Here is a 21,635-nt window from a genome sequence, read left to right on the forward strand (position 1 = left end):
CTCCCCTATTTTTGAGACGATCAAGGGGTTAATTTGTCCTACCTTGTTTCCAACCCAAGCATTTCCATTGAAATATAAAGCAGTGATACAGTTGGCATGTTTGTGTTTAAATCACTATTAAAATTAAATGTAAATTTTGCAAGCACACAGAATTTGAATATTCAGGGAAATTCACACAGCTTTATTAAAAGGCATGTTATCAGGCTGAAGCAAAAGATTTATATAAAATTTTGATTAAATTTAGGAAGATTTCTGAAGATGAAGTGACTTAATATGAGACACTTCTCAGAAGCATTCTTTTTCTGGAACTGTTGGAACTTGCAGCCTTGAACGGACAGGCAAAATCTGAGAGACGCTTAGCAGCAAAACAAGTATTTTAGTACTATAAGGGACTCTCCCAAGACGAGCTATAATAATTGGAATAGCTGTGGTGTCTGCAGAAAGTGAGCATTATCAAAATGCTGTATGTAGATACTAGGATAGATTATAATTTAAAATTACTTTTTCTCCCTAAAAAATGTGTTTCAGCTCTTATCAAATATTTTTAACAAGACTGTGTTTGTCAAATAATATTAGTTGATTCCTGAAGAATGGTATCTAAATTTAGCTGGATCTGTGTGTTAAAGATAGTGGATGATGAAGGAACTCTAATCCAGGGTCTTACCTAAAAATAGTACAGTTTGTAGAAGTGGAGGTAGGTGGGAAAGGCTGTGTGCATTTACCTACAGAAGGTACATTCTGAGACCAGAGGACAGATGCAATGGAACTACAGCTATAATAATGACTGAAAAGTTTAAGTGAGTTCTAAGGGCTAAAATTTTCTAATCCCATAGGGGATTTAGAAAAAGTTATTTTCTGCAATACATTCATCACTTCTTTAAAAATTTTAATCCATCTTTATAGATGAGTATTCAGAGGCTTGCCTGCTGTGGCTATAAGTTGTTATTTTTACATTAAGTTTTATTTTGCAGGATAAAGTAAAAGAATATTTTTGCTATTTATGTGCTCCTTGCTCTGAGACCCCTACGTTTTTATGCGAGAAGTCTTGTGAATGTTTGGTACATAGAATTAAAACTAACAGACTATAATATTACTTGGTAATAACAAAAATTAAAACCCACCATATGTTCTATGTAGCAATTAAATTTTAATATCTATCTGGTAGATTTATGGCCTTGCTTTAAAACATTTTTTAAGGCTGGTACCGCAAGTAAAAGGTGGACTAACTGCTTCTTTTAGTGTATTTGGAAATATGATGCTGCAAACAGCAGAAAAATGATTGGGTCCAGTCTCTTTCTTAGCATAGCGTATTGTATATATTCTGTGAAACATTCCTGTAACATCTATCAAGCTTTCCCTTGAGAATATATTAGCTTGATTATTATTTTTTTTGTTAGCTCTTACTTTACTAGCTAAACCTAGCAAATTGTTATAGTCATCTTATATACTCTTTATTACTAGTTTGTTTCATCTTTCTTGAACACAGTTGTCCAAAATTTTATACCACATATCAGATGCGTAAGTGGAGAAAACTTAGGTGGGATTCTTCCGTAGGTCAGAGGCAGATGACTGTTCAAGAAAATGAAACAACACATGGATGTAAAGAATGAATTTTAAGTTAAATTCAACCTAGACAGGAGTCAGGCTTATTACAGAAAATATTCTGGAGTATCTGTACTGATAAAGATAATCAACAAAATCAAGACTTTTTTTCCTAAGGAAAGGAAATATATTTTATATAATGCAATTATTTGGTATTCTGAATGTCTGTAATCAGAGTTTTAAAATGTAAGTTTATCATCCTCCTTTTTCATTGAGTAGCCATTTTCTGTCTCTTTCATGTCTCAGAAGATACTTTTGCAAAGTGAACTAAGGAGTGTGAAAAGAACAACTAGGCGGGTGGCTTTTGGAGTTAACATGCTGGTGAGCTCAGAGGCTCAGAATACTTGTCTAGTTCTAGTCGGCATAAAGGCAAGAGGTTTTGGTCTGCTACATGACTGGTAGGGGTTAGAGTACAATAGACACTTTCAGTCGGAAGGAACCTACAACGATTATCTAGTCCAACTGCCTGACCAATTCAGGGCTGACCAGAAGTTAGAGCATGTTGTTAAGGGCATTGCCCAAATGCCTCTTAAACACAGACAGGCTTGGGGCAATTACCATCTCTCTAGGAAGCCTCTTCCAGTGTTTGACCACCCTCTCAGTAAAGAAATGCTTCCCCTGGAGCAGCTTTGAACGATTCCCACATGTCCTGTCACTGGATCCCAGGGAGAAGAGCTCAGCACCTCCCTCTCCACTTCCCCGCCTCAGGAAGCTGCAGAGAGCAATGAGGTCGCCCCTCAGCCTCCTCTTCTCCAAACTAGACAAGCCCAAAGTCCTCAGCTTGCTCCTCACAGCACATGCCTTCCAGCCCTTTCACCAGCTTTGTTGTCATCCTCTGGGCACATTCAAGGACCATCACATCCTTCTTTAAATGGTGGGGCCCAGAACTGCACACAGTATTCCAGGTGAGGCTGTACCAATACTGAACACAGCAGGATAATCACCTCTTTTGACTGTCTGGTTGTGCTGTGTTTGATGCACCCCAGGATGCGGTTTGCCCTCTTGGCTGCCAGGGCACGCTGCTAATTGATATTGAGCCTGCTGTCGACCAGCACCCCCAGATCCCTTTCTGCAGGGCTGCTCTCCAGCAGTTTAAACTCCTCTCCAAGTTTATACTCTGCCCAGCATTACTCCCTCCTAGGTGCAGTATCTGGTACTTTGACTTATTAAATTTCATGACATTGATAATTGCCCAATGCTCCAATCGATCTAGATTCCTCTGCAAGGCCTCTTGTCCCTCAAGAGAGTCAACAGCACCTCCCAGTTTGGTATCAGCAGCAAACTTGCTAATGGTGCATTTTATTCCTGCGTCCAGCTCATTGATAAATGTATTGAACAGGACTGGCCCTAGGACTGAGCCCTGAGGAACACGGCTGGTGACTGGTCACCAGCCAGAGGTAACCCCATTCACTACAGCCCTGTGAGCTCTGCCCTTCAGCCAGTTCTTCACCCAGCGCACTGTGAACCCACTCATCCCACAGTTGGACAACCTGTCCAGAAGGGTGCTGTGAGGGACAGTATCAAAGCCTTACTAAAATCCAGAAAAAACTGCACCCACCGCCTTCCCTTCATCTACTGGGCAGGTAACCTTGTCATAGAAGGATATCAGATTAGTGAAATGGGACTTTTTTGTGAACCCATATTGACTCCGCCTGATGATGGCATTATCCTTTAAATGCTTTTCTGTAGTCCCCAGTATAATCTTCTCCATAATAAACAGAAGTTTCTTCTTCCCTGAATACTGTCTGTAATGTAGTAGTATTAGTACAGGTACAAAAACGACCATGAAATGATCTTGTGTGATGTTAAGAGTATGCATCAATTATTTGGAAGTAACGAACATCTAAAGTCTATGCTCTTACCCATTGGTAAATGTGAAGTAGCTTGCCTCTTGTTAATTTAAAGAAACAGTTAAACTTTCTTGAACATACAAAACTGTGTAAGTAGCTTGTGAGAGACTAAATTAATTTCCTATCAGGTGGGACTAAAAATAATATATCTTAAAGAATAATGCAAAGATATTTTGGAGGAACAGTTAGATGTTAGTGGTCTTTCAAAACTGTAGATTCTTTCTTCAGCAAAAAGAATGGAACAAATCCCACTAACTTAATAAATTCTATATTTTTTAATAAAACTTAATACATGTTTTTGTTTTGTTTTGCAGGATACAAAATTATGGATAATAATGGAATATCTGGGTGGAGGCTCTGCCCTTGATCTAGTAAGTAATTTTTTATGATTTTTGTTTTTTTTACCTCACATAATTATTTTCCTATCTTATAATTCTGGAAACTGTAATATGTCACTTGGCTAAGACAATATTTGCATCCAGTAAAGGAGAAAAAGTATTTGTCGATGCCAGGAAAAAGTTATTTCCATGAGGCAAGACTGATTATTTGTATAGATGGAAGGGAACTAAGCAACATAATATTGGAAGCAAGATATAAATATCTTAGATGCTAATCTTCAGTCAACTAGAGAGCACTGGTGGCTGGAAATAGTTTTTCTTCTGTCTCTTAATTCTGCCACCACAACTCTTCATAGTGTGTACATTTTAATGTCTCTTCCTCCCCCCCCCCCCCCGCTCCAAAAAAACCAACAAACCCCAAACAAACAAAAGTTTCCCTGTTTGAAGTCTCACTGAAGTCTAAATAGAGACAGAAACACAATTTAGGCTGGTATAAAAAGTTATATTTCAAAGAACTAGGAGGAGTTGTTGGACTCCCTCAAGGGCAGAGAGGCCTTACAGAGAGATCTGGATAGACTGGAGAGCTGGGCAATCACCAATAGTATGAAATTTAAAAAGAACAAGTGCTCGCTTCCCCCCCCCCCCCCCCCGGATGGGGTAATCCTGGTTATATGTACAAACTGGAGGACAAGATGCTGGAGAACAGCCCCACAGAAAGAGATTTGGGGGTTTGGGCTGATGGCAAGTTGAACATGAGCCAACAGTGTGCCCTGGCAGCCAGAAGGGCCAGCCGTGTCCTGGGGTGCATCCAGCACAGCGCAGCTAGCTGGTTGAGGGAAGTGGTTGTCCCACTCTGCGCTGCAGTGGTGCAGCCCCACCTCGTGTGCTGTGTGCAGTTTTGGGTGCCTCAATATAAAAGGATATCAAACTATTAGAGTGTGTCCAGAGGAGGGTGATCAAGATGGTGAACACCTTGAGGGTAAGGCTGATGAGGAGTGGCTATGGGCATGTGGTTTGTTCCACTTGGAGAAGAGAAGGCTGAGGAGTGACCTCATCACAGTCTAGACCTTCCTCAAGGCTGGTAGCGGAGGGGAAGGTGCTGATCTCCTCTCTCTGGTGACCAGCGATAGGACACGACGAAATGGAATGAACCTGTGTCAGGGGAAGTTCGGACTGCACATTAGGAAAAGGTTCCACTGAGAGGGTGGTCAGTCTCTGGAAGAGGCTCCCCAGGGAAGCGGTCATGGCACGAAGCCTGTTAAGAGTTCAAGGAGCGTCTGGATGATGCTCTTAGGCATATGGTTTAGTTTTAGGTAGTCTGACGAGGAACAGGGAGTTGGACGTTGGACTCAATGATCCTTATGGGTTCCTTCCAACTTGAGATATTCTGTGATTCTAATATCTTCTGTGTTTGCATCCCACGCATAAATATACACTAGAACCTTGCAAATTTTAAATTTAGTGAACCACATCCATTCCATTTCTCTTCCAGCAAAGGCTTTTGTACCTAATTCTGCAAGGAGATCTGCTTAATAAAGTGTGATTATTTATTTTTTTTTTATTTTAATTTATTTTTTTAAGGGATATGGTTCAGGATATTTGAAAGACTAGATTAACTACGCCAGATAGAGTAACAAAAAATTACCCCGTTTTGAATCATAATTCTGAAGGTTCAGTGCAGATTGTGTTTTCTGTGACTGGATGCTGGCCATTCACTTCAGCTATTAAAAAAAAAACATAATCACATGCCATCTAATATTTATTGAGGGTTTTAAAAAATGCTGTTATAGAAATAAAAATGGATATTTTAAGTATATGAAAGTTGCCATACCAGTTGAGACCAAATGTCTCTGTAGCATAGTTTGCTCTTCTCAACCGGGGTAACTAATAAATGAGGAAAGAGTGAAAGGAAAAAGGCCTGTGTATAGGGATTCTGCTGGTGACATCCAGAAGACAGGAGGCGGTAGTAAATGCAGGCTTTCTGCAGTTGTGCTGCATGCTTTAATTATAATTAACTTCTGGAACCCATTTACACCTTTTAGTTTCCACCTCCTGTTAGAAGGAGCTCTATGGCTGTGTAGAAATTGATAATGTTCCCCATAAAGATGTGCTGAAAAAAGTTTGTTTATTGTTGTGATAGTTTTTTCCTGACCGAAGAGCAATTAGAAACTGGGTTTGCTTTTATAAATTATTACTTTCTTTGTGCCTCAAAAAGGTATAAAAGAGCAGAAAGAAAACAGATGTTATATTTTCTTGTCTTCTTTTTAATCACACACATTTCACTTGTGTGATGACCGCATGTTTATTCCCTAAGTTTATTGCCTAGAAATAGTACAAAGTCTTTGATCACATCACAAATGTTATTGAAGAAATTGTGCCGGAGAACTGAGATAATCATGTAAGCGTATATTAAGCATCTTGTGTGTGCTTTCACTTTCAGTTTATGTTCTGCCACATGTTTTCTTAGTTCTAAGGTGCACATTATGGTTCCCAACTGGAATCTGGTAGGTCAACTGGCACGCCTTATCATGTTTCTGTACTCGAGGCAAGACTGAATGGAAATCTTGAATTCCACGTTCAAAGTGTATACGTGTCATGTTAGCCTGGTGTTTTCTGTATTTGAATGTGCACTGGCTGTTTTGAACATCAAACCTCACAAGATAAAGTATGTTTAATGTAATTAGATGTACGTTGTTGTTCAACTTTGAGTATAATTTAGGTTTGTGGCTGAGATACAAGCACAAATATTCTCAGCCTTAGTCTGTTCTCACTAACTTTCTCCTCACTAAGGTGAGCTAACATCTGACAAAAGAGGTTTTTCCCCATTAGAGGTGCTGTATCATGTTGCCATGTCTTGAACTGGAGCTCTCACCCTGGCTGGAGCAAAGCCTTGAGAATGTCATAGTGGGTTTCAGGGAGCACCAATATCATGTATATTATCAAAGCTAAAGAAAAGCAAAAAAGATTGTAAGTAAACCTACAAAGGTAAAACACATATGTTGCCTGCGTTACATATCTTACCTCTGTTCCTACCTATTAGCTGAGGATTTCTGAGGGATGTTAATACTTTGTCAGAAAATCTTTATCTGAAATACTTTCTTTCTCAGAGTGAAGCTTGAGATAGAACTTTGTGTTTCAGTGACTGCTGTTGTGGAGTAAATTAGAATACTGGAATATTTCCAATATTAATTGTTGTCACAAAGTTTCAATCTCTCTCTTGAAATGCCCTTATTGGTTAAGAAGCCTCTCTGGATAGTGACCTTTCCTCTGTCACTTTAGAGTTAGTGGTGTACTCACGTTTAGAATTTATATCATTTGTAGAGGGCCCCTGAGATCTTCTACCACTGCTGTTCTTTATTGTATGAATTAAATTACTTTGGACCTTTAAGTCTAACAATTTGCATATCTATACCTTCAGTTTTATAAGAAAAAAGTTAATTTTTAAAATATGCAATGCTCTGTCAGCCTAGCAGTTTGAGTTGTGTTTTGGAGAGTTTCACAAAATCCCTTGCAGTATTTAATAATAGGATATGTGATTGATATGGTACCGTATATACCTTAGTTTCCCTCTTAGACTTTGAGATTTGGGTCCATATAGGGCTTGGGGAGTTGCACATATAGTTCAGTGTAATGTTAATAAACAGATCACAATATAGGTGCTTTTCAAACGCAGTGTATATATCTACGACCTGACCACAAAGTGATAACTTGAAACTGTGTCTTTATGGAGCCTTTAACAAACAAGTGTTTTAGATAAATGAAGTATTCCTCTGCCTGTTGTTCGTAGGCCACTTAGTTTAGAACCATGTATTTTTTAAAAAAAATATTCTGGGTTGTATCTCATGTTATGAAGTTAGCAAATTGGAAGGTTTGAGGTGTGACAGAAGTTCTATAGTATTTTTATAGTCACAGTGTTATTTCTGTTCTTTCTGCTTTGTTATATATATACACACACAAATATATATATATATAAAAAATATTTCTTGTGTCCCCTAGTTAGAACCAGGCTCTCTTGATGAAACTCAGATTGCTACGATATTGAGGGAGATACTCAAAGGACTTGATTACTTACATTCAGAAAAGAAAATCCACAGAGATATTAAAGGTAAATTGTTTATAATTTGTATTGTAATAATATTAGGAGAGCTCATGCAATGTAAATGAACACCCTTCCATTGTCAAATATTTTAATCTGCTCTTTATTCCAGCTGCCAATGTATTGCTATCTGAGCAAGGAGAAGTAAAACTAGCAGATTTTGGAGTAGCGGGACAACTAACAGATACACAAATAAAGAGGAATACCTTTGTGGGAACACCATTTTGGATGGCACCTGAAGTAATAAAGCAATCAGCATATGATTCGAAGGTAAGGTATTTCAAGGCATTAGCCAAAGTCCCTTCCCTTTTTTTTTTTTTTTAACGTGTATTACATAGGAATGTAGCTAATAACTTTGGCTATGTTTAGACAGGTGTGCATTTAGATGATACCTAGCAGATAAAAGCTGTTGGCAAGGAAAGAAGCTTTCCTAATTTGTATCCAAACCTTAAGTTTCCTAGCGTGTTAAGCCCATCAAGACTGTAATATTTCTTGCCACATGATTAAGTACGTCCTGTCACCTTTTATCCCACTCTGTTGATGATTATTTTTGATGGTTGTTTAGAAGTAGGAGAGAGCAAATGTATATAAAATGTTAATATGCCTCTGCTTGTTTTTAGAAGAAAATAGTCAGCAACACTGCTGAGGAATATGGATTTGGTGGATGTGAAAGTATCATTTGAAAGTGCTATTATTCGTCTGTGGAAGAATGTGCTGCATAGGTCTATGCTACCCTCTGACCAAGTTCTTTTAGATATTTTTTACAGGGAGGGTTTAATGTTTAATATAAAATGTACTTAATTGTAGATATTTACATTACAGAGGATTTCGATTTAGCAGCACAATGTATCAGTTGTAATATACAGTTGGATCACAATACAAATGTGATTCCTATTACTGGTCTCCATATGCTCACCAGCATGGCAGTGGGTGCCCCAGTTGCCAGCAAAGAATACATGCATTGAAGCCAGCTCAAGCCCATTGCTCTTTTCGAAGTTCATTTAGTTCGTTACTCAGTTTTTACATTCTATTTAGGCTGAGCTACATATACGCCCTTGCTGCCCCCCCCTTCCCTTGCCCCCATGCTGGTCTGGCTAGCTTACTAAGACATTGCTCTAGTGATTATATCGGGGTAGGCTATTTGCACAACCTGATGACCCACTGGTGCAGCTATATGTCTGAAACAAAGGTCACACTCAAGTCTCACTTCTGCTGCGATAAGATAAACTTTTTTTCTGATAATTAGCAGTCATTCCTTATGTTCTTCCCTGAGTTCATCTTTCTTGCCTGTTGCCTCTGATCTCCTTGTAGGGGTTTGTTGATTGGCTGCATCTCTATGCAATGAGACAGGTTGGTGTGCTTCTTTCCACTATCATCTGTGTAAGGAACACACCAATACTGACTTGGCCTAGGTTGTTTGTAGTATTTCTTCCTTCCCTGTTTGATATCTTCCTGTACAGCAGCTATTTAAAAATAACTATCAGAGCTCTGTAGAGCCTCTAGAAGCTTAAACGACCCCAAATTCCCAGTTCGAAGGTTGAGTAAACAATTTTTTTTTTTGTGGATGGTGGTTTTTGTTTTCTTTGGGGTTTTTTTGGGTGTTGGCAGTTGGGTTTTTTTGAGGTTTGGTTTCTGGGAATGATTTCCACTTGGACAAAGCATGATTCAGTCCTCAGATTTTGAATCCCGTCTGTTTCAGTCTACAGTGTCATGTGGACGTAAAAAGGTCTTGGATACTTGATCAGTTCCCTAGAAGACCACAGCTCAAGTTTTGAATGAACAAGAGATACTAATTGGCATCTGTGAGCTTTTTGGCACTTAGAGACCAGACTAATTTGTACAGACAATAGTTTTGCTGTTGTTGCACAACAACTACTTGAGAAGGCCTGTTTATTTTAAGGTAGTCATATGCATACGTGAGAACACAGACATCCAAATCTAACCTTGTTTTCCTTCCATAAGCTGGCCATGCTTGAGAGGTGTTAGGCAGGACTGTCCTCTTCATAGCATACTCCTGGTGAGGTGCAAGCAATCTCCACTACATAGTTGCTGTGTTACCCAGTTTTGTTCTTTGCCCTGTCGAATCCGCTTACTTCTACCATGCTAATGGGTTCCCAATAAAAGCTTGGGAGTAACGCTACCTTGGGCACACTTCACCTGCTTCTTTCACACAGTTCATTTGCTTCTTTCCTCATTTACTGTATGCCTCACACCAACTGTTAAATTGTTTATTGCTCCTTTTCTGATTGGCTTGATATCTTTGCTCATGTTGACTGCTCAAATAGCACAACCGTGCAAAGCAAAGCAAAACCTAAGTTATGACATAAAACTACTAACCAGGCTAAAGGAAGGCAAACGCATCCTGAGGCCTAGCATTGCTAATTATTGCTGTAAAGTTTAAGGTCTGCTGTTGATTCAGCACTGTTATCACTTCTTTTAATATTATGAGCTGTTGGTGGATTTCCTGACTATGGCTTACACTATATTATCAACATAACTCATGCAAGAACTATTATTCCAGTATATTGGTTTCCACTTGAAGTAGTTTCGGATATTAAGATATAGTTACACCTCCTCTGAATTCAGATATGCTTCTGAGTTACCCGTTCTGTCAAACACAGATTTTGGAATTGAAGAGACAAACTTCTGAGGAATTCCCTTGCGTGAAGCACTTTAAATGCTTTTGGTTGACACAGTATATCTTTATTGTCTTTGCATTACCTTATAATATTTTAACATTCATGTTAATGTCTCTTAAGATTTTGTAAAAGTAATGAATACTTAACATAAGCTGTTGATTTTGAATACAGTCTTTATCTTTTTCCCAAATATATTTTATGGGAATGTATGTGTATAATATCTTTTTGTTAAGGCAGAGAAGCAGAGTTGTTTTATAGTTAAAAAAAGTCTGCATTTTAAAAAAATATTGTTTTAATTCAGGATTTGACAAATGCATACATTTTGTTTCACGATTTTTAAAAAGAAAAATAAACTGAACAATGTAAAACAGAGTCCCAGTTTACGTTCCCAATACTGTGGTCTCAAGATCATGTGAGGCTTTTTGGACTGCTTTATGCATGTGTGCTGTGCATTCCTTAACTGCCATACAGTAGTTGCCCATTCCATTCTTTCTTTATGCAGTCCCATTTCCAAACTTTTTTGTGTCCTTAAGATATTCCTATAATTCTTTCTCAGACCTTATATTGCAAGGTGTATCTAGAAGGCATTCCAACACTTGTCTTTATTGCCTAAAAAATAATCAAGGTATGCGATTTTTGACACAGATACTAAAAATTTCAACAGCTTCTGCCAGACTTCTGTAAATAATAATTCAAACTGATGTATTTGAGAACAATAGGATTTCCAGATGGCTTGTGTGAGGGAGTAAGTCAGCTATAATGTTTGCATTTTAATGTGGTCAGTAGCTAATCTGAGAGGCGTACTTGATAGCAAAAACGTAAACTTTTTTCCTTTTCCCCATAGTCTATTTTTAAATCCAAGTAATCCACAGGGTTGATAGTTTCATTAGCAGCTAGATTCTGTCAGCTCTGGGGAAAAATAGCGAAATGTCGAAATGTAACTATAATCATTACACTAAAGCTACCACCTGTTTTTTAAATTTCTTTTCCTTTTTTTAATCTTTCTCATGCCATTTATTTCCTTCTTCTCTGCAAGCTGTTTGTTCTTTGATATAAGGTCCTTTTAGGATCTTTCCCTTTTTTCTGATTTCTGTTATTTTGGCAATTGTTCTTACTTCCTCCTGTTTTGATTCTTTTCTTCATCTGAAAGTCAGCATCTTTTCTTACCTGCTTCAGTTTTCCTATATCTAGTTCTTTGTCCTTTCTACTATATAACTTCTAATAGGAAATTAAATATTTAATTTAAAAATGTTTTTCTTTTGCACATAGCCTGTTTTCTTTGACTTACAAAAGCTTCAACGTCAGACTGAATTTTACTCGTTAGAGTGGAAGAGGAAAGGCTTATGGCAGTAATGCAATAAATAGTAGTTACCAGTGACTTGCTGACCCTCATCTGAACTTGGAAGAATAATTTTTGTTCCAGATTTGAAACTGTAAAAATCATAACGTGCTAAAACTTAGTGAGGATATAGTGCCATCACTTTTTAAGGTTATACTTCTCCCTCCCTATTTGGAGGACTGATTTATGCTTGTTCTGGAGTTCATTGTCACAGACAAGTGCATCATAGAAATGCCCAGTTGGATACACATGCAATTGGTACTTATATCCCTGTTTTGAGATCGTTTCTTATCTGTGAAAGGAGAGGTTATGGTTCCAGAGGAATTTGTTGTTGGTTTTTTTTTTTTCCTTCCCTTCATGCTTCCAACAGGAATGGGCTTCCAAAACCCATCTTGGACTTCAAAGAGTCAGTGTGCAGTTGTGGTTTGTTGGACTTTCTCATGCAATTTTCGTTGAGGAAGGTGACTAGGAGTAGAAAGTTGCAAATATATGAGGGAAAAAAGGAGGTATTTATATATGTGTGTGCACCTGTGGATAATCATGCACATGTACACATATAAGTTTGATTTTTGTACTTATGCTTTACATACATGCTCCACCTGTGACTGAAAGTCTGGTGGAAGAAAATGTATCCATTTATGTGGCTCTAACACATTCCTCTGAGAAACTGAAATTCTGAATAACTTGGAAATAATAATGCTTGGGTGTTAGCATGAAGACTCATCTTTGCAGGTGACATTTTTCTTTCATAACCAAGAAAAGCTGTCCTGCTAGAGGGAATTTACTCACAATTATACTCAGACTTGAGGAGAGCTTAGCTGAAAGTGCAGTTATTAAGATAATTGACACTCAAAGTTTATATACTTACTTAATCCTCTGTGCTTACTGCAAGATGGCAGTTCTGTAACATAGGTTAACAAAACATCGTTTCATAAATTTGATGGTATGCCTTTGACTCAGATGGTTTTTTCCTTACTTAATTGCAAAATTAAGTAACTAAGCTCTTAACAATAGAATGCTGTCTGATCAAGGAAGAACGAGCTTGTTTTTAGTCATGCAGTGTAGCTATGATAGTGGAATGGATGTGTACAGTGCGGCTATCAGCCTGTAGTCCCGTGTGAGTTAATCAAAGATAACTTAGCATATCAACTGAGCAGAGACAGATGGATTGGAGGGACACTTAGTAAGGACAGCAGTGAAAAATTAAATCCCTGCTCTATCTAGTACCTGAAAATAGATCTGTTGACAGTACAGCAAATTTCCAAATGCTGTTTGGGAGTAAAACCAGACCACTCACTTCAGATCTTTCCAGTTTTCCTGAGACTAAGTCTTTCTTCTGCTTTCACTGCAAAAGAAACAGAAAAAAACCAAAACATAAATATTTGTTGTTGATGTCTTGCCCTTTGGAACAGATATTTCTGTGAAATTTTTTTTCTTTCACGTCTCTGAGGGGTTTATTAATCCATTCTTTTGACATTTAGGCCTGCTATTTCAGGAGAATATAGAGAATTATGATGCGTTACTTCACATTACTTCAGGCAGATTTGGCAATAGGATTTGGATCTAGGGAAACAGTGTTCCCTAGAAAGAGTAGCACATTTTGATGATGAAAACCTATGAAACAAATATATTTAAATAATCTTCCCTAAAAATCCAATACGCATATTGTGGCATCCAGTAACAATGTGAATCCAACTCATCAATGAAATTAAATGGTAGCAGATCTAGCACTGGTCTCTGCTGTTACTTGATTTGTCCCTCTAACTTGGACGTGAGCCTTTGGATCTGCATTTTGCATGGGCATGACTTAGAGAAGCTTTATTTAGATCAGGCCTTCTTGGCCTACAAGCCATGGCTCACAGGAGAAGGCCTACAAAGCAGATCAGGTAGAAAAGTGCTGTCAAAATTTCAGAAGCTACTTGGACCAAGTACTTAACTGGTTGAAATCTTGGGTTGAAAAAGTTGAATAATAATATTCTAGATTGCATTTCTCTAGTCTGTGCATAAGAATGATATATAAGACAGTGTTAAACCCCAGGAAAATTATATTAGAACGTATTAAATTTCTGATGGTTGTACTAGCTGATGCTTGTTGAAGAAGAATCTTGTGCTGTGCATGATATAACATTTTCCTTTATGCCAATATTAGAGTCTTGCCCCATATTTACCTAGTGGCAACATATGCTAGTTTATAACAACGCTACCATTACTTTTTAAAGATATTTGTGTTTCAAGATCAGTTATAACTGCTGGTATAATACTACTGATTTCAAAAAGTTTTAAAACTCTAAGTAGAACTGCTTTATTCTGTAGAGTAAAAACAACCAAGGAACTCTGTGTACTTTATTTTGTGGTTAACCACATAAACCAGACAATGTTAACAAGAAAAATTTACATATGAAACAATTTACTAGTAAAGGTTTAAAATCTACCTTTGCAAGCCTCACTGTTTCTTCCCTTTCTCCAACGTGATTTTAAAAGCCTTGATTCTTACAGGCAGATATCTGGTCATTAGGCATCACAGCCATAGAACTTGCAAAAGGAGAGCCGCCTCATTCAGAACTGCATCCAATGAAGGTTTTGTTCCTCATTCCTAAGAACAATCCACCAACACTGGAAGGAAACTTCAGTAAATCCCTCAAAGAATTTGTTGAGGCCTGCTTAAACAAGGACCCAAGCTTTGTGAGTTTCATCTGTTTGTCTGTGTATAGTAGAGAACTTGACTGGTTTACGTGAATTACGTGAATAAGTGCACTTCAGCTTCCTAATATGGGGCAACATATTCACCAGCATCTCTTTTTTTTTTTTTTTCTTTCCTTTCTTTTCCTTTTTAAAAAATTTTTAGATACTGTATATATTTAAAATGTAATTTGTATCAAGACTGAAGTCTGGATTTCTTAATCTTTTTATAGGGAGTCACTTAAGTCACTTAATGCTCTTCAAACACAGTAAAAAATGTTGTGTGTGTTGTTTTTTTTTTAAGAGACCTACTGCAAAAGAGCTCTTAAAACACAAATTTATTTTACGAAACTCAAAGAAAACTTCCTACCTGACTGACCTTATTGATAGGCACAAGAGATGGAAGTCTGAACAAAGTCATGATGACTCCAGTTCTGATGACTCAGATAAGTAAGTTTGAGTTTGTAAAATATCCTTTGTAAATATAGGAGCCAAGTAGTTATTTTAGCACATACTTCTGTGGTCTGTTGTTTACAGCTTTTTAGCTTAGCCGTGTTGGTAAACTAATGAAGTCTTGATTTCAGTGTTACAAGGGATTTAAAGCAAATTACAGTCACTGAGAAAAATTCTTCTGGCCCATTCTGTACTACCTTCTTTCTTATATAGGGTCTAGGGTCCTTCCTAGTTGTAAGGCCAACTGTTACTCTTGTCATGTTACTATTGTCAAGTAGCCGTGTGCACATGCACTGAGCTGTGTGTGCGCATGGCCACCAAAGGAGGGGAAGTCTCTTTGGTGGCAGGTTGTCCCTCATTTTGGCTGAGTAAACAGGCAGAAGCATATGCTTGCATATAAGAGAGGGTTAGGGGACAATGCTTCCATAATATTGGGGCTTAGGGGTACAAACCGTATTATCTAGGGTTTTTTAATGATATTTTTTCAGTCCTTCCAGAAAGGTGGGCCATTATAGCATGATAGTCATGAAATGTCAAATTATTTATTGAAAAAGAAGTGTTGTAAATATTTCCAGATTTCTTTCCTTTCCAATTATTATTTCTCTTCATTAACTTTTGATGGAGCTGTTCAATAGGTTCATGAGTTGGTTTCCTTAGGAAACCAAGTTATAAATAGTTATGACTCAGTTAAAAAGTTAACTTTGTTAGACTAAAAGTAAATTTGAAAATAGTGGGTCTGATCAGATTACACTTTTGAAAATCAAGTGAAGGGATTACCACAATTTATTCACAAACCTCTTAAATTCCTCATAATAAAACACAACAACTGCAATTCCAGTCTGTGTGCTCATGGCAAGTATCAGGCTGGTTATGATTTCTTGGCTGCCATTTTAAAGCTGTATGTTTGTCCTAAATTATTAATGGCTTGATTCCTGCCAGTGATTGCAGTTCCAGCCCAAACCCAGGTCTGATTTGGAAGGTAAATTACTAGCGCCAAAACTGATCTCAGATCAGTTACTAACTGAACTTTGAGGTTACAGTCCATTGCTCCTGTGGAATATCAGACCAGCTTTGATGGCTTGGCGTAGGAGAGTAGTGGAACTAGAATGGTTATTGCATGCTTGTGAGACAATTTAATGTCATGTCTAAGCCTGCTTTCCCCTCCTCTGCTTTCACAGCAGCCCTTGTATTAGATGTGATAAAAGGGTGAGTTGATTTGGCATGCTGGAATACTAACTTTCCAAATCGATAAATATTCTTCTGCTGGATCAACTTGCCAGAGCTAATGTATACAAGGAAGGTCGGCCTGCCTCGTTCAGTGAGCCAGAAGTTCTATGTGACTTCAGGCAGAAATCTTGGAGAATTTTCTTACGCTAATCACACACTTCTTTGACTTGGTAGGCTGCACTAAATACTTGTTGTATGGTGGCCACTAGATACCCTTTTAATTAATGGTTTTCTTGCAAATCACTCTTAATTCACAGGTAAGAAAGAAATTAACTTAGAGAAGGATATTTATGGCAGTGAGGAGAAATGTAATGCAGTGACTGATTAGTGTCAGCATAAATCTTTTTGTTCTTTTAACTTTGCAGGAATTATAGAAAAAATTACTATGCCATCCACAAAAGATGAGGCAAAAGATTGATGGATTTACAGTGATGTAGTTTGTTAAAGCCATGCTACATCTGTACTTTTTAGCCAATTTTTTTTGAAGTGGGAAATTTACCTTGCTAAGAGGCTGAGGATGAACTGTCTTCCTCAAAGCTGTTCTAAGCTAGTGTCTTAGCTGTTTTTCTAGGCAAAAAAAAAAAAGTGAATTAAGTCTTCTAAATTTTCCCCCTTCCCTAATGATTTGAGGTACACTGCTAAAGCCAGTTTTCAGATGGCAATAAAACACTTCATGTTACTTGTTTATGTAACTTGGGAATATGTTTTCAATCTGTAATGCCTCTTTCTTTTTGAAGTTAATTTAATATTTAGTGAAGTATCTTGTGTGTTTTGTTTTTTTTTTAATTTCCCCAAAAGGTAAATTATATTACTTTTCCTACTTGTGCAAGCCGATTAGTATAAAGACAATAGAATCCTGAGTTTGGTCTTGACTAGAGTTTTTATGTTGAGCATATATATTGAATGAACATGGACAATAAGGTGTAGGTAATAAAACTTTTTTTCGCCCCCTCCCCCCGCCCCCCCCTGCCCTGTTCTTGAAGTGAACCAGATGGCCAGGCTTCAGGTGGAAGTGATTCAGGAGAGTGGATCTTTACAATAAGAGAAAAAGACCCCAAGAATCTAGAGAATGGAGCAGCCGAGCCTTTGGAGTTGCAAAGAAATAAGGTGCTCAAAATATTGACTGTATTATACAAGGAGATAATTCTTGCTTTAATAATTTAGTGCTTTATCTTTTGTATTATTAATATTATAACAACATATAATTTATTATAATATCAATAATAATTGCTTTAATAATTTAAATTATTTATTTTTCACAAATCTATTATGTACCTTTAAAGGCATTTAAATTGTAAAACTTTCAGATTTTTTTTAAAAAAAACATACGTTCTACAGTTGCCTTTCACAAAATGTTTTGAGTAAGTCTTGAAGTTTGGGTATTCTGTGAATTTGTCCTTTTTCTGTAGTTTGTGAAATACGTACCAAAACATAACTGTAGTTTGTGAAATATTACCACTGGAGGAAGACCAGGCAATATTTTGTTAAAAAAAATCTTTCTTCTGTGGAGTAAACTTAACCAGTACAGTATACAGCTAGACTGGCTTCAGGGAAAGGCATTCTGGTCTTCAGGAAAAAAAGTCTACAATGTCACAAAAATAGAATGTGCATGTGACAAAACCAAACAAACCCAAACCCAGAGTAAGGGGTGTTTAGGAGCTGCTCCATCATATTTTCTGCAGCCTGTGTGGCCAGGGAAGTAGTTTCTACCCTGGCTTTGAGAATTCAGGGTATGTGCTCTTCTCAGAACTGGAGAAATATAAGAAAAATATTTTAGCATATGGAGGGAACCTAGTAAATACCTATGTCTGTGATTTAATACATGCTCAGTAGGGTTGTTTGATGGGTGTTTTTTTGGTTTGTGTTTTTTTGTTGTTGGGGTTTTTTGGGGGGTGTGTGGTTTTTTTATGTTTTGGTGTGGGTTGGTTTTTTGTTTTTCTTTTTAAATTTTGAGCTTGCATGTATTTGAGGTGCTGCAGCCTCAAATTTTAATTCAGCCTCAATTTTCCATAGTGCTTTGGTATAGTCTGTTGTAGAAGATTTTACATATTTGTATATATATAGAAACAGATTTTTTTCGTAAGTGTAGCTTGTTGGAACTATTTTTTCTCTAATTAGAAACAGAATACGATGAGGATGCTTTTTTCCAGAAATAAAATTGGTCAGAATTTTGTTTTCTTTAAAGGAGAAGGATATCCCTAAGAGGCCTCTCTCCCAATGCCTGTCTACAGTTATATCCCCTTTATTTGCAGAGGTGAGTGATTGCTTTAAAACTTAACAATTCCAGGTTTTATCATGGAAAAAATAGAAAAATATGATGAAGGGCACTGAAGGCTTCCGCAACCCATCTGGGACCTGAAGTGTTACAGTTTTAGCTGTATTCTTTGCTTTCATGCTTTTGAGGATCTTTGTTTTGCTTCTAACAGTACTTCATTTGTATGGTAGCAACATCAACCATGCTAGCCTAAGCAATGACCATGAAAAAACAAAAAAGTATGTAAATGTTTGGATTGCAGCAGTCCATTTTTTTGACACTGCTTTATCTCTTTATCTGTCATTTTATTTGTTACAAATTTTAAGTTCTTCAGTGTTCCAAGATAGAGCTGCGGACCAGATGAGCAAGAACTTAACTTTTGAACTTCAGTGTTGAAAACTGTATTTTGTTCCCATTTTGAATTTTATGTTTTTTATATTTGTTTTTTCCAAATACTTGAAAACAGCTTTAAAAAAATAATATGAAGGGGAAGCCAGATATTTATGAAGATCTGATTATTTTAAAAAGTTAATAGAACTCTAAGAGACAAAAGCTCCCCTTTTACACTCTAGCTTTGATAGGAAAATTTCTTATTTCAGTCATTGTAACTGTTACAGAAATAAAGTTAGAGAAATAGTTTTAATAAAAAGATGTTGTCTTAATTTTGTTCTGATGAATGTAGTCCTACTTCAGAGGATTAACATAGAGTTTTGCATGATGCTTATTAATAATATTGAGTGCCATAAAGCAATTAAACTTATTTAAAGGGGATGATTGATGAATCAGTTATTTAGACTCCAATATTAAGTCAGCCTGTCATTCTCCTATGTAAAGCGTAGGAACACTTTAAACAGGGATTTTTGGTATTTTCTGGTGTAGGTGTTTATGTATTACCCACTTACTTGCCTCTGCTTAAGAATTTTCTTTCAATTCCTGAATCTTCCATCTCTCAAACATTTTTCTGGTTGCTCTGCATCTCTTTTAGGTCTTCCCTCTCCTTTTCCAATACCAAGCATGGTATAGGTCCTGCATCCACTGACTTCCACACTCCATCCTCCATTTTTATCCTTTATTTTAAATTTTCTCTCTACCATGTCCTTTATTACCTGTCTTCTAGATATCTCTGCTCTTGGTTCTTCCTTCCCATGGTATTGCTAACTAGTTGCTGCGTCATTCTTTACATTTCTTGCTTCCCATTTTCAAGATCATTCTCTTAATTGCCACTTGCTGATCCCTGAGGGTGTGATTCCCCTAGCGCTACACAAACATTTTTCACTGGAGTCCTTAACCAAGATTGCCATTTACTTTCATCGCTATAGGGTGCAGGGGCTACAGAAAAAGTCCCCAGACAGTTGTTCATTGTGTCTTTTCATGCTATGGGAGAAGACTCGTGCTCTGGTTTCTGCTGTTTGGTTCATACTTTAGACTCCTCTTCCATGCAACTTCTGATGTATGGCCACAACCTTCCCAAACTATTCCAGAATCTCACTGCAGGGTTTCCTTTTTCTTATGGGCATGGCTACTGTTTCTGCTGTCCGGAGGAAGCCTTATGTTACATTTTCAGTGTTCCATTTGTTTAGCATTCAGACTACAGATCTCTGCACCTTCAGGAATTACTGCTAGCTAAATCAGTGAGATACTCCATGGAACTCCTCCAAAAAGAACAAAGCTGGCCATTCAGAGCTTTTCATTGTTGTGGAGGTGTCAAAGCTTTTGGCACAGAAGACGGGTGTAAATAACTTCTGTCCCTAAGAATCTTACAGAGGAAGGTTGTGCTCTGCATCCTTCTCCTTCAGCTGAACTCCGATACAACTTCGGAGCCTTGGCGGAAGAGGCTTGCTCAGCTATGGGGCCCTGCTGCTATGTGTTGCTGGTAGTAATCTGAAGCCTGCTGCACTTCAGCAAAGCAATTAAAAGAACAAACAAGCAAAACACTCAACCCCAAACAAAACAAAACCCCCAAACAACAGAAAACATACCCTGAAACTGAACAAAGTTGTCATGCTTGTCAGTCATTTGTGATCTCCACTGACCAGCTACCACCTTGATGTGGTTTGTTTCTCCTTATCAGAGGCCACTGCCTGAGTACCGCATGCAGCGACTCATTCTGGGCTCCTTTTTGAAGGCAGGAGATCTGGAGGTGTCCCTTGTTGTAATGTTCCCACTATTGTCTACTTCTGTCATCTTGTCCTCATGCTGGGACTTCCCAGTCTAGAAAGGGTTGGTTATTACTGGGAAAAGAAAGGCGTTGCGTCTTCCTGTTACCTGTGCAGAAGCCTTCCTACTGCTGTGCGCGCGCGCACACACACACACACACACTTCACTGCCACTTTGTTCTCTCTGGAGTGTCTTCTACTAGACTGACCTCAAAATCATCTTGAGCTATTAATTCTGCTTTCTGGGGATCATGCTTATTCCATGTGACAATCCCCTGCACTATACTTCAGGAGGGCCCAAAGTGTACGCATGCCCACATTATAGCCCAGGAAGTGGCACAAACTTCGCATTTGTTCAAGATAAGCTTTCTTCATTACTGGCAGAAATGGCATAAAGGCAGACTGGCCATAGGTCCAACATTCAGAGATGACTTTTAATTGAATAATTGGTAGTGAAATATGTAGAAAAATATTTCACTGTTTTTCAGTTCTGTGTAAACAACTCAAGCTCTTTGGTCCAAAGCACTTATAAGCACAGTCACCTTCCAACTGGAGTATATTTTTCACCAGGTTGGTTTTTTTCCCCTGAGAAATTACTTTGATTCCATCCTTCTTAAGAAGATGTCTTGAAGGCAGCTGTAGTGATAAATGTGGAGAGAAACTTGTAAATGCAGACATCCAACCTGCTGGGGAAAGTCCAGCCCCTGAAAGAAGGCCATGCCTTCATTTACCCTTACTACTAGTAATATGACACTTTTTTCTGAGGAAGCCCAGACCCGGGTTTCCTGGCTAAACATTTTTGAATGTTCTTTAGTGAGTTCTGAGAAAGAAAGCATTTTACCAGCCATACTAGGCATGTTATACCAGCTCCTACATAAGCAAAGCACTGAGACCTTCCCTCTGAGCCCTTGGCTCCTGACTAATCATGGGATCCTTTGCTTCAGGGGCAGATGAGAGAGTGCTTAGGGTACTCTGCTGATAGAGTTGACAGAGTGAAAACGC

At 37.8% G+C, this 21,635-nt stretch overlaps 1 protein-coding gene across 3 annotated transcripts in view; it reads left to right on the top strand.

Moving 5' to 3' along the window:
• The window catches only part of STK24 (serine/threonine kinase 24), a 60,798-nt gene that overhangs the window by 35,291 nt on the left and 3,872 nt on the right, over window positions 1-21,635 (top strand). For all 3 annotated transcript variants that reach the window (XM_064440653.1, XM_064440652.1, XM_064440654.1), the window contains 7 exons: window positions 3,767-3,823; window positions 7,787-7,895; window positions 7,999-8,156; window positions 14,361-14,546; window positions 14,848-14,993; window positions 17,207-17,330; window positions 18,409-18,477. In XM_064440653.1, coding sequence (XP_064296723.1) covers window positions 3,767-3,823; window positions 7,787-7,895; window positions 7,999-8,156; window positions 14,361-14,546; window positions 14,848-14,993; window positions 17,207-17,330; window positions 18,409-18,477 — 849 coding nt within the window. The remainder of the gene's footprint in view (window positions 1-3,766; window positions 3,824-7,786; window positions 7,896-7,998; window positions 8,157-14,360; window positions 14,547-14,847; window positions 14,994-17,206; window positions 17,331-18,408; window positions 18,478-21,635) is intronic.

This window comes from Phalacrocorax carbo, chromosome 1 (genome assembly GCF_963921805.1).
Source record: "Phalacrocorax carbo chromosome 1, bPhaCar2.1, whole genome shotgun sequence".
Taxonomy (NCBI): domain Eukaryota; kingdom Metazoa; phylum Chordata; class Aves; order Suliformes; family Phalacrocoracidae; genus Phalacrocorax; species Phalacrocorax carbo.